This window comes from Sinocyclocheilus grahami, unplaced genomic scaffold (genome assembly GCF_001515645.1).
Source record: "Sinocyclocheilus grahami isolate Dianchi unplaced genomic scaffold, SAMN03320097.WGS_v1.1 scaffold368.1, whole genome shotgun sequence".
NCBI lineage: Eukaryota > Metazoa > Chordata > Actinopteri > Cypriniformes > Cyprinidae > Sinocyclocheilus > Sinocyclocheilus grahami.
In genome coordinates, this window is record NW_015505547.1 from 332,385 (window position 1) to 346,101 (window position 13,717).

At 35.9% G+C, this 13,717-nt stretch overlaps 1 protein-coding gene across 1 annotated transcript in view; it reads left to right on the top strand.

Annotated features, from left to right (window-relative positions):
• Positions 1–2,692: 2,692 nt before the first annotated feature.
• LOC107549301 (rap1 GTPase-activating protein 1-like) overlaps positions 2,693–13,717 on the top strand; it is a 47,289-nt gene continuing 36,264 nt past the window's right edge. Inside the window, exons 1-2 of the mRNA XM_016230341.1 lie at positions 2,693–2,771; positions 4,636–4,671. Coding sequence (XP_016085827.1) covers positions 2,728–2,771; positions 4,636–4,671 — 80 coding nt within the window. The 5' untranslated portion in view covers positions 2,693–2,727. The remainder of the gene's footprint in view (positions 2,772–4,635; positions 4,672–13,717) is intronic.

A 13,717-nucleotide genomic window follows, 5' to 3' on the forward strand; every position in this document is an offset into this window, starting at 1 on the left:
AGCATGCATGAGAATCAACTATAGACAAAATTACTAATATGACTTCAGAATACTCAGAATATAATGCACTGCTTTTATGGTCTTTTTTATGGTGCTTTGTCCTGTTTCACAGAAGTTCTTTCATTGGGTGAAACTTAGCTTGAGTAGGCTGGAGCATGCAACTTAAGAGTTTGATTGATCATTGTTTTTATTTGTGGTACTGTAGGGTTGAATTATGGGATGTGCATTGGGAGTGTAGTACCACATGGTGGCAGTGCTAATCCAAATTATTTTCTGTCACATTTCTGCTTTATGCTTTAAGCTATTCAGGAACTTACTGGCCTGGCCTGAATTCGGTTAACCTACTCCCTTAAATTGAACAGAAACCACTTCAGCACATAGACTTCATTTAGACCAGGGCTGTCCAAACTAGGTCCTGGAGGGCCGGTGTCCTGCAGAGTTTAGCTCCAATTAAACACACCTGAACCAGTTAATCAAGCTCTTACTAGGCATAGAAACTTCCGGTCAGGTGTGTTGAGGCAAGTTGGAGCTAAACTCTGCAGGACACCGGCCCTCCAGGGCCGAGTTTGGACAGCCCTGATTTAGAACTTATTGCAGGAAATACTGTCCAACTTACAGTAATTTCAATCAGTTGATACCTTTTATGTTAAAGTGGAAAGGGCATCTTTAATTTCCCTTAAATTTAATTTCTTTACTGTACTTGTCAGAGATTTATTCTGGTATTATTGAGCGTGTGTGTCTGAACATCTCAGCGTTCAGGCACCATTCTGTTTGGCCTCTTAAAGGACACTGCTGCATTACTTTTTCTTGTAGCTGCTTTTGACTTTTTTGACCTCCTTTTAATAGTGTGTGTGTGTGTGTGTGTGTGTGTGACAGGGGCTGTTACAGACTAATTAATCTCCTGTTGCCCTTGCCATATCAGCAGTTCACAAATTAACCAGAGTAAATAGTCCTTTTTCTACCTCCATGTGTCCCCACAGAGGACAATCGAGAGAGAGAGAGAGAGAAAGAAAGAGTATGAGTAAGTCAAAATGGTGAGGATGTATATAAAGTTTTAATTGATTAATTCTGGGGACAAGTATGTTCATTTAAAGGTCCTAAAAATGGCATGAAAACAATATCTTCAGTGTGTATTTTTCTGTTAACCAGTCACAGACAGTTTGCTTGTTTTCACCTTTCCACCCTCAAATATTATAAAATTGTTATTATTAGCCTATTAATAATAAAAATAATGTATTAAAATATATTTTAAAATAATTTTTTGTATGTATACTGATCATATCACATAAATCCTAAGTAATACCCAGCGATAAATCGGGCTCTCTGAAGTGATGTCCTTTTAGAAATGAATGGTCACCTTTAGCATTAGCTGTAGAAGAAAGCTCTAATGGCTCTTGTCTCAGACAGTCCGACCCCATGACACGACATATCAAAGTGATTATAAAATGTCCTGTGCCACAGACACTAGACGCCGTCCGCCTCTTAGATCAGGACACTAACGGCTACCCAACCTAAAATAATCTCTTTTATTGAATTGACTTTGGATGTCCCCTTGTGTCACTTTTGTTTGTTTTTGACTTATTTTAAGGCTCTGACTTGGGGCTAGCTCATCTGGCACAGGGAATTGGGTAGTCCTATGTATTTTACAAGTTTTGGAGAAATTTATGTAACATTACATCGCTTGTTCACCAATGGATCCTCTGCAGTGAATGGGTGCCGTCAGAATGAGAGTCCAAACAGCTGATAAAAACATCACAATAATCCACACAACTCCAGTCCATCAATTAATGTCTTGTGAAGCGAAAAGCTGAGTGTCTGTAAGTAACAAAGCCATCATTTAGATATTTTTAATAGTCCATAATATTGCTTTCCCCAGTGTATAAGCCATCTTGTCTGAATCAGGAGAGAAATATGCACAGATCAAGCACTGAAAACAGTTCTAAACAATTATACAAGCAGCATGCAGAATATATTAATGTTTCCGTTTGAACAAACTGTTGAATATGACCACAAAAAAATTCGCAATCATAATCAATCACTTGAAGCGTATTTTATACTTATAGTAACTTCAATAAACCTCTTGTTTTGAATGTCTGAATTAGACGCGTTGAAGTAATTTTTATTTGTGTGTGTGTGTGTGAACAAAAATGTCAGTGTGTGTAACTGTCCTGTGCTTCTAATGGAGGATTTTTTTTATTACACATGCTCATACACTAATTGTTAAAAGTAAATAATTACCAAAAAATAAAAAAATTGATAAGCTAATTCCAACACACTCTCTTGACAACTCTTAATTCATACAACAACATGGTGAAATTGTATGATATTGTGCAACCAGGATTGTACAAAATGGTATGGTTTTATTATTAATCATGGTTAGATTTGTAAAGATTTTTACGACTTCTCATAAGGTTGGGTTACATTTTAAATTAGTCTTCGAATTCTTTTCATTCGTTTTCATTTGGACATCCATGTTAGTTGCTGACCCGTGTGTGTGTGTGTGTGTCTCAAAGTAAGGAAATCATTTGAAAGACAAGCACCTGCTCATAGCTGTGGATCCTCAGTCTCAGGTAGTGAAAGGGAGGGAAGAAAGGAGGGATGGGAAGCAGAGAAGGAGGGACACAATCTCACACACTGAGAAAGAGGCACAAAACAAGTACCCTCTGTCATAGAGAGACAGAGACGGAGAGACCGTTAGAGTAGGAGGTTAAGAGGGAAAATAGAAGAATGTCTCGCAGGAAGAGGAGCTTCACTTTTGGAGCATATGGGGGGTAAGACACACTACTGGGGATTTGTGAGGACAGATGACGGTGGCTTTGAATTCTCATGTTATATGTTGTTGTAGTTAATGTTAACTGATTACTCTGGTTTTTGGATGCAAAATACCTTTTGTAGGATGCAGATGTTATTATTTTTTCTTATGCATTAGATGTTTCATAGGTAATTTACCAAACACTTGATTCACATATTTAGTGGTATCATCGAACTTGAGGTCTTGTAAACCACATCCATACCACGACACTGCTGAATGCTTGATTCTGATTGATTGGTGGTTTGAAGGTGTTGATTAATTTACTGCATGGTTATGAAGTAGTTCCAGGTTTGTTGACCAAATTAGTTAAATATTACTTCACCATGTACTTTTCAACTAGTAAAAATGGTTTTGTGAGGTAAGTAGTTATTTTCAAACTTTTCAGAACTACTTGTAGATGTGAACCTGGTCTGTTAAAAATTATAGAAAATTACTTATGTTTTAGCATATATATATATATAATTGAAACTGGTCTGGTTACACATACTGTATATTTAAACTATGTATAATAGTTTAAATATACGTGTCATTTTAGTATCAATGCAGGAGTTTTGTACAAAGTGTGTATAGTACAACTGGCAGACAAACTAATTTAATAACTGGATTATTTTATTTTAAAGTTTCTTTTACTCTCAAAAATAACATCACATGTCTGTTGTCTATGAATGTGTTACACTTGCACATTTTGTGATTTGACTCTGTTATGCCTGCTTGGTTAAAACGGTTCAGTTGAACTGCTGACGGTTTGATGATTGTAAGCTGATGTCAGAGTTCGCTCAGATGTGTTTCTCTGACAAAAAGGGCCAATGGAAACATGAGTCGTGTAGTAATTTGTGACATTCATCTTGTCCCTATTTCCTGAAACGTTCTATGTAAAGTTTTAAGCACTTTTGAGTTGAAATGACAGATTATTGAAATAGAGCCACCATAATGTCATTGTGTATTGTGATACATCTGTTGCTCTTTGGCTTTTTACCCACATTGTCAGGTCTAACAGGTTTGTTGCGTTTGAAACTGGTTCTGTTTGATCCAGCGTGTTTACTGACACATGCTCATACAAATGCACACTGATCCTGATCACTCGTGTTGTGGTTTATAGGCCTTGTTTGTACATTCAGCGGCTGGGCTCCAATATTTACTGATTAACTTATGTGGTATTCACAATGCATTTGTGTAGACTGAGTGGTTTATTTATGTCAAATACAGTTTGATTTTATTTTTTAATAAAAAAAATTTCATATGATAAAAAATTGCATAGGACAAATATTCCAAGCTTTTTGCACGTATGGTATAATACAATTTGACCAAATATCATTTTGTAATTAATTGTTGCATTTTCTGAAGAAAATGTCAGGGGTGTATATCTGTATAAATACTGTTTAATGATATTTCACCCAAAAATGAAAAGTTGTTGAAAATTTACCCTCAGGCCACCCAAGATGTAGATTTTGTTTATTTATTTATTTATTTTTTATAAATCTGAACAGATTTAGAGTAATTTTGCTTTAAATGATGGATTTGTTTCTTGCAAACACATAGCTTTTCAGTTCACAGTGTATTATTTGATGGACTGGAGTGGTGTGGATTATTGTGATGTTTTATCAACTGTTTGGACTCTTGTTCTGATGGCACCCATTCACTGCAGAGGATCCATTGATGAGCAAGTAATATAATGCTACATTTCTGATGAGGAAACAAACTTATCACCATACTTGGCCACATGTCACTTTTCACTTTCACTCACTTTTCATAAGGGCTTATGGTGTCAGTATACATTCAAAATGCATGTGTTTTTAAAAATACCATGTTTCTTTTCTCCACAGAGTGGACAAAACCTTCTCCAGGTCAAGACATATTTGGTAAGTCCTTCTCTTTCTTGAAAGTAGTTAGTATTAAAAGTAGGGCTGCACGATTAATCGAATGCGATTGTCATGCGCATTTTGTTAGTAAAGCCGGTTCTGTAATCAGCAGGAAATCATCATCACGTGCTTTCAGATGGAGCAGAATTTACTACACATAGCCGTAGTTCACTGACAAGTTACGCAAAAAAACGCAGACGATTTTATTGCGCGATTATGAAATTGAAGAAATTGTTCGCGATAATGACAGCTGTTTGCATAGCTTCTCAGTGAACTACGGCTCTGTGAAGTAAATGCTGCTCCATCTGAAAGCATGTGAAAATACCACATTTAATAACCTATTTTTACTCCAAACTCACTTCATAACGTCAGTCGAGTGTTTGAAATAAATCCTTCTGTGAGATGATGGGGCTTCTTACACAGAATAAGGCATGCAACATTTCATAGTTTTTAAGCAGTGATAAAGGCATTGCATTATAAATATACTTTATTTGAATGAAAATGATAATAATTAGAACTCGGCCTTTGGATGGAGATTTACTGCTGATCACAGAACCGTGCTTCACTGAAAGATATGCATGACAATCGCAGCTTCTGTCGAATCTCGATTCCATTTCGATTTATCGTGCAGCCCTAATTAAAAGTGTAAGTAAATGTTAGCAATCAATTTTTAAATAATTCAATCAATGTATGCATTAATTACACTAACGTTTCCTAAAAATTTTTTTTTTGAAAACTGAAAATATTATCTTGGTACAGACACAAAGGGGAAATAATAACTGTCTTTCCAAATGAAAGGTCAGAATTTAAGTAAGATTTTCCAACTTTTCCACGTAGGAAGTAGGGAATGTGTGCTTTCCAAGTTAAATGTAATGTAGCACACACAATTGATGGTCAAATAAAAGTCTTAATCAGCTATTTTTGTTGTTGTTGTTTTTTCTCTAAGCATCCTTGTGTAAATTGATAAATGTACTTCAGAAGCAAAATTGAATGTTGAAGATGCTTATTTTCAGAGAATATTTATTGAATTTTTTTAATTGAATTGCCTTATATGTAAATGTATGTTGTTTTAAGGTTATTTGGATGTTTTGGGGTTTTTTGGAAAAGAAAGAACTCTGAAAAAAATATAGTTAAAATTTTAAAATATATAATTACATTTATATTAAAAAATATACAATATTTGTATTCATATTTTTTCCAAGTGTAGTGTATCACACATTGCTTTTGTGTGTCATAATTTTTTCCGCCAAACTTTGTACACATGATTGGACACAAGGCACAAAGTTTGTCATCACATTCCATAACTGTAAAGGTCACCTCAACTACTGTATGATTTGTGTGAGCAGTTGAAAAGGTCAGGTTGGATCCAGTTACCTCACAAATACGAGCAAACTCTCTGATATCTTTCACATCAGCCACTCCCACCCAATACTGCTGGTGGAAAGTTTTACGCCTGCTTGACTGACAGCGTTATTACTACAGAGGGAGCTGGTTATGTGTAAAGCTGGTTTATAATGGCTGTGAAGAGGATGTGTCTGGAGAGAAGAGGGAACGTAAAGGGAGAGGGCGAATGCCGGAATGTAATTATGGCGGGACCTGGGTTTCACTCCGCGTGTATCATCCCAGATGAGCGCTGTAGTGCATGCTAATGCGAAGAGAGACCCAAGAGAAACAGCACACATGAAAACTAGCTATCTATATACTGTTCTTTTCCCCCTTGCTTTCTTAGTTGTTTTCTGTTTTCCTCCTTTATATCCCCCACGCTGTCTTTTACGCTTTTCGCTTTCACATACTCGGAGAGCAAGTGTTTCAACAGCTTGCTTTAGTTGAATAAAACATGAAGCAAACACATTAAGTACCCTCGTCCTGAGGTTTGTTGTCAGAAAAACATCTGAATTTTGTTGTACATGTATTGGAAGAAACAAAAGACATTCTTTGAATATGAAAACACTGAATATGTATCTGTTTGCACCATAAGTTGTTGTTTTCATAGCATTAACAATCCCCTGCCCTTAAGTATTAAACTTTGGGGTGTAACTCGTCCTGCTACATAATCTACATAAATGATACCTCACGTTAAAGGGATACCTCACATTAAAATTAAAATTCTGTCATCGTTTAAACTTTACTGACCCTCAAATTTTTCTAAACCTGTATGAATTTATTTCAGGTGTTGACAACAAAAAGACGATATTTTGAAACAGTTGACTTCCGTAGTATGGAAAAAAAAAAAGCTATGGAAGTCAATGGCTACCATCACAATTTGGTTACCAACATTCTTCTTCTTTTTGTTGTTTGGAACAATTGAAGGGTGACTAAATGATGAGAACATTTTCCTTTTTTAGGTGAACTATCGTTTAAATGGCTGTAAAATGTTGATTTTTTTTTCTTTTTCCAATGGATCATACAGTAGTTTATTTACATTTTTTTGTTGTATTTTATTTTGTAGGCTTTATTTTATTTTCTAATTTAAAATACAGTATTTACTAAACATTTACTACATTTGAGAACTAAAAAGATTTATATAGTATGTTTCATATTTATATCAAATATTAAAATAAATAATATTTAATATTACATATTTATTATTAAAAACATGTATTTATTATCTCTTGATGAATCTGTTGATTATGTAAATAGTTCTGTTAATTGGTTAAGCAGGCACAGTTATTGGTCAGTTCGAAAATCTTACTTGATCAAATGTCACCTGATTTATTTGCCTTTTCTTTGGAAATATAAAAATGTAACACTTTATTTGCAAAAAAAAAAAAAAAAAAAACGTTTTGGAAACATTCTTTTTAAAAGCAGTGCTTACAGTAATGAATTGGCTGTAAAAACAGGTTAAAGCGCATTTGTAACTTTAATCATTAGCCTTTTCAAGTGCTCTTTTGTCGTGCATGTTTGGAATTTCACTGCAAAAAAGTCACTTTGCGTCCGAACACTTCCTCTCATATACGCCCACTGCTGCTATCAGAGCCTGTGCTGTTTGGAGACACAATGCTTTTATGATTAGACCTATTCAGATCAGTATTACGCATCAGCCTGGTATTCTCTTCTGTATGGCATGAATGTCTCTGCTGTTACAGTTGCTGAGAAGTGGCCCGTGTGGGCTTTCTAAGCTGGTCTTCATCTTGCAGGCTTGAGAAAATTAAGACAGCTCTCAGATTTATAAGAAACAGCCTGTAAAAGGGCGCATGGAGGTGATAGTAAAAGCTGTGCGCTGGATGGGGCGTCTCTGCGTCCTTTCTCATGGGACGAGCATGTGCTTGGGATAAAAACAGCCAGGGACAACAGGGACGCTTTTAAGTGATGCACTCAGGAAGGACAATATTAATAATATGGTGCTTTGATTTGTACCATAGTGCTGAATGATTACCATGTTTATATGCCATAGTATTTATGTAGTACACCAAGGTGCCATGGATCATGTACCATACATATCCAAAAATCCTTGATATTATCGTTGTACGCATTAGATTTATACATCATCTGAAAGCTGAATAAATATGCTTTCCATTGATGTATGGTTTGTTAGGATAGGACAATATTTAAAATAAAAATATTAATATTTTTAAAAATATATATTTAAAAAAAATCAAGATATTGAGAAAATCACCTTTAAATTTGTCTAAATTAAGTCCAAAGCAATGCATATTACTATAAAAAAATGAAGTATTGATATATTTACTGTTGAAATATCTTCATGGAACATGATCTTTACTTAATATCCTAATGATTTTTGCCCTAAAATAAAAATAGATAATTTTGACCCATACAATGTATTGTTAGCTATTGTTACAAATATACCTGTGCGACTTATGACTTGTTTTGTGATCCAGGCTCACATTTGGTTCTTTGAATATAAAAACACAACATTTGTATTTATTTTTTTTAATCTAGGCCTATTTGCGGTTTAAGTTGTTGTTTTAATCGTATTTAATCTAATATTTAAGTATTTTAAAGGGGGTCATATGATGCTGCTAAAAAGAACATTATTTTGTGTATTTGGTGTAACGAAATGTTTATGTGGTTTAAGGTTAAAAAAACACATTATTTTCCACGTACTGTACATTATTGTTTCTCCTCTATGCCCCGCCTTTCTGAAACGTGTCGATTTTTACAAAGCTCATCGGTCTGAAAAAGTGAGGTATGCTGTGATTGGCCAGCTATCCAGTGCGTTGTGATTGGCCGAATTTCTCAAGCGTGTGACGGAAATGTTATGTCCCTTACCATACTGTGATGCCTGCGGCAACCACATGTGACGACCCCGGGCTGGACTCCGCTTCGTCCACGGTGAAAGCCGATCCGGCGATCCACAGCGTGAAGTTGAAGTATTTTCTCAGCAACCAGCACGGATCAGCTCCAGGCATGACGAAGCGATATCGTCCTCTTTTGGAAGACCAAACAAAGTAGTTTCGCTTTCACAACGAAGCACACAGTGCCTTCACAACATGTCAGCGGCGGCAGCAACAATACTACAGCGAGAATAAAAGTTACGCCTTCCTTCTTTGCGTGAACATTTGGGCGGCGTTATGCAAATCTTCCCAGACAGTGACGTAGGTATGTGGGTGCGTGTTAGAACGAGCCGTTTTAGGTAGGCGTGGTTGACTCTTAACTTTTATAAAGAATATCTCTTTGGATTTGAACTTTACAGATCTTCTTTATGCACCAAGAGCTTGTAACACTCCAAAGAGAAAGGAAAAATTGAAATCGCATGATATGACCCCTTTAAGTATTAAACTTTGGATTGAGCTTGATCACTAATGATAATGCCATTTTGATCCATTTTGCAATAAATAATTGTTGAATTAGTTTTATGGTAGAATATGGGACAGCAGTGCTTTGTTTTCTTGTTTGTTTTTGGACTGTAGTTCACCCAGATTCTGTGAGGACACTGGTCTAATGAGGACAGCAGTGGTCTTTGGGGGACGTTAGTAAGCAATGCCTCACAGCGGCGTCATTTAAGTCATCTAAGTTGACAGGATAAGTAAACCCCCAGAGATCTTTGCTTTCACAGAATGTGCTTCAGTCTGAAAGAGGTCATTAAAATGCTTGTATAAGGTGCCATTGTAAATTGTTCTCTGCTATGTGGTGCCGTGGAGCTCTGGAAAGCTTATTTCCTCTTACCTGAAGTCTGGAAAGCGCGAGAGCAGACTGGAACTTTATTTGGGTGGAGTTTACAATGGAACAGATCGATTACATTTCAATTTGTTGCTGTACTGCAGAGTCTGAAATTGTAGGAAGACATGGGAATTGGTTAGACAGATGAGAAAATGCTGTTCATCTATGATAATTTTGGATGGGTTAATGGGTTATGTTAGAAATGCATAATGTTTTTTCTGCCTCTATCACTACTCTGAATCCTGCATTATAGACATTCTCAATATGTAATTATGAGATATGAAGTCAAAGCATTTAGTATCTGTAAATGACATGAAGGGCTAGAGGTTTGGGTCTGTGTGATTGTGATATATACCCAAACGAATCACCACAAAGCTCAGCTCAACATGACAACAGGTGCTTGAGCAGCAGTGATTGGATGTTGCCTTAAAGATGTTGGCCTTCATTTCACCCTGGAAACTCTATTAAATGTGTTGCCCCCCCCCCACTGTTTTTCACCCTCTTGTTTTTCCCCTATCCGTCTGTGTTTGTTCAACTTTCCTTTTAATTCTTTGTCGTTTTGTTGATTTTGGTGACTTTATTATTGGTGTTCTGTTAAATAAATAAATAAACATACAAACAAATAAAAGGACTGAATCTATTATCAAATTATTAACATAATATAATATAAAATAATAGAATAGAATATTATATAATAAAATGTAAATAAATTAATTAATTTCCTTTCGAATTGATAAATATATTTCCTATGCATAGTACAAATATAAATATATAACTTTTGACTCAATATATTTAATATTAAATCAAATATATATATACAGTGGGTACGGAAAGTATTCAGACCCCCTTAAATTTTTCACTCTTTGTATATGAGTCCTGAATACTTAGGACCATGTGATATTTCAGTTTTTCTTTTTTAATAAATCTGCAAAAATGTCAACAATTCTGTGTTTTTCTGTCAATATGGGGTGCTGTGTGTACATTAATGAGGAAAACAAATTAACTTAAATGATTTTAGCAAATGGCTGCAATATAACAAAGAGTGAAAAATGTAAGGGGGTCTGAATACTTTCCGTACCCACTGTATATTTATTTATTTATTTTATTTAGTTTTTATTAAAATATATTAATTTGATATTTAATTGTTGTTTTTTATATAATTTTTTCAAAATTAAAATGTCTCTATATCTATCTGTTTATGTATCTTTTTGTACACCCCTATTAAAATGCAATTTTCATTCAGACTGTGTTTTTAGTGTAAAACTAGTCAGGTGAGAAAACAGTCTGTGAGGGTCTCCACCCACCGGTGTTACCTGATAGCCCAGTCTGTGTTAAACTGAAAGGGATTTTCAGCTGAAAATATTTTTATTGACTGTTTTAGTGTATTATTACCTTTAGTATTTCTTGTTTGATAAATTCTTATGATTATTATTTCTGGATGTAGCAAAAGATACGGATTAACAGCATTTGCTTGTTGGATTTATTTTTTATTTTTTTGTCAGAGAGTGATTGAGAGGTGGGAGGTTTGAATGGGAGTTTGAAAATATTTCGGAAATAATTCCCATGACACCAGAGTCAGCCGAGAGCCTGGATGGTGTCGTGTGTCTAAGATCAGACAGTGTGTTTTGAAGCACTGTTGTCGGTGAATATTCATTCCATCCATGCATACAGGGAAAATACAGTCAAGATATCTGAAAGCAGACAAATATAACACTCTTTACGGAATATGTTTTCTATTTATTTGCCTATTCATTTGCATAAATTAATTATTCAAACACAATTTGTATGTTATTAATGTGTGTATTGTGCAAAACTTGCCTCAACAGTTGCAAAGAAGTTCTGATTCATTTTTAGCATGTTAGGGTGTTCTGGGTGGTTGCTAGGGAGTTGCTAGGTGGTTGTTCACTGACCCATGTCAAAATAGCCAACCAAAAAATATCTAGATACTTGATTGCTCAGATCCATTTTTGATTAATCCAATATGACTGGATGTTTCCCTTGACATGACGAAAGGAGAACAACACCCAGCTCTTTCATTTCATGGTCAGTTATTCCAGCCCTTGTGGCTGGATTTGTTTGTTAAACTGAAATCCGTCCTGGACCCTCCTGCTGTGGGCCGAGTAAAGAGCATTTATGGAGAGAATACTTGAAAACAGGTTTGACTTCTTCACTTCCCCAAGAGCAGGGAGTGAAACTTCAACTGTCTAATAAACACAAAGAACTCAACATTCAGGTGGACGTCTCAAACCTGAGTCTCTGTCTACTTGAGTGCGGACAGAAAACTTTAGAGAGAAGAGGCCTGGTCCAGTTGCGTGGAGCTGCTGAGAAGCATGTTGGGGAACTCAGTAAATGGGAATGGCAGAAGGTTGAGCCTTTCTGAGGCTGTTCTACGTAAAGTCAACCATCTTTGGTAAGATACAAAGTTGTCTGCAAGAACTTTAAATGTTGTAGGGTGATTATAGTCCCAAAGGAAGGTTTTACTGCTGAAGAGATTTTTGTATAGCTTAGAATTCTCAATTATGTTTCATTTAACTTTCTAATCTGGGCACAGTGTTCTAATTTACTTCTTCTGTAACTCATTAGAATTTTTACAGAGTTTTCAAAGCTTCAGCTTCAGAAGTAAATTCAGAGTGGTTGGAGGAAGTAAAATGAACTTGATACTGTAAGTTTGTAACATTGATAGATGTAGACTACTTGACTTCCCAGCATGCGTCACACCATGAATAAATGATGCAGATACAATTGGTTTTATTGCTTGCTGCTTTTATTTATGCTGTCCCTTTGAGTCATTGTAACAAGACAAGAGAAGAGTGTGCGTGCGGTTTAGATGATTTTCATTGTTACATACTGTACAGTACATTGCTAAGGCAAAAAAAATATTTTATTTTATCTTCCTAAAGCAAGCAAGATCATACCGTCACATCTTCTTTCCATACATTTTGTTGTGTATTTTCTAGTTCTAGAAGTTGTTTGGGATTGAGGGAAACCATATTGGTGGTGAAAATAAAAAGTGTTGTTTCATTTTGTGAGATTTTACCACCCAGTTACTGCTGCTGCATAAAGTGAGGACTGATGGGAACTCTGTAGTGACTGTCTCTGTGAGGGATGTTCCCATCTGAGATAGTCGTTTGGTTCAGTATGCCTGCCACTGTGGGAATGGTTCGGGATTGGCAGCAAGTCCGTTTGAGGTAGTTTAGAGGGTTGAGTGGGCTAAGTGTAGACTTGACAGATAACATCCCTTTAAAACTACATAAGAGGCTTGAATTACACACACACATGCTTGTTTTTGTGAATTGTGGGGACATTCCATAAGCGTAATGGTTTTTATACTGTACAAACTGTATGTGCTATTGCCCTACACCAACACTACACCTAAACCTACCCCTTACAGGAAACTTTGTGCATTTTTACTCTCTCAAAAAAAACTAATTCTGTATGATTTATAAGCGTTTTGAAAAATGGGGACATGGGGTAATGTCCTCATAAGTCACTTTCTCCTTGTAATACCTATGTCATACCCATGTCATTATACAAATTTGTGTCCTCATATGTCACACACACACACACACACACACACACACACACACACACACACACACACACACACAAAGTGTTGTTTCATTTTGTGAGATTTTACCACCCAGTTACTGCTGCTGCATAAAGTGAGGACTGATGGGAACTCTGTAGTGACTGTCTCTGTGAGGGATGTTCCCATCTGAGATAGTCGTTTGGTTCAGTATGCCTGCCGCTATGGGAATGGTTCGGGATTGGCAGCAAGTCCGTTTGAGGTAGTTTAGAGGGCTGAGTGGGCTAAGTGTAGACTTGACAGATAACATCCCTTTAAAACTACATAAGAGGCTTGAATTACACACACACACACACACACACACACACACACACACATGCATGCTTTTGTGAATTGGGG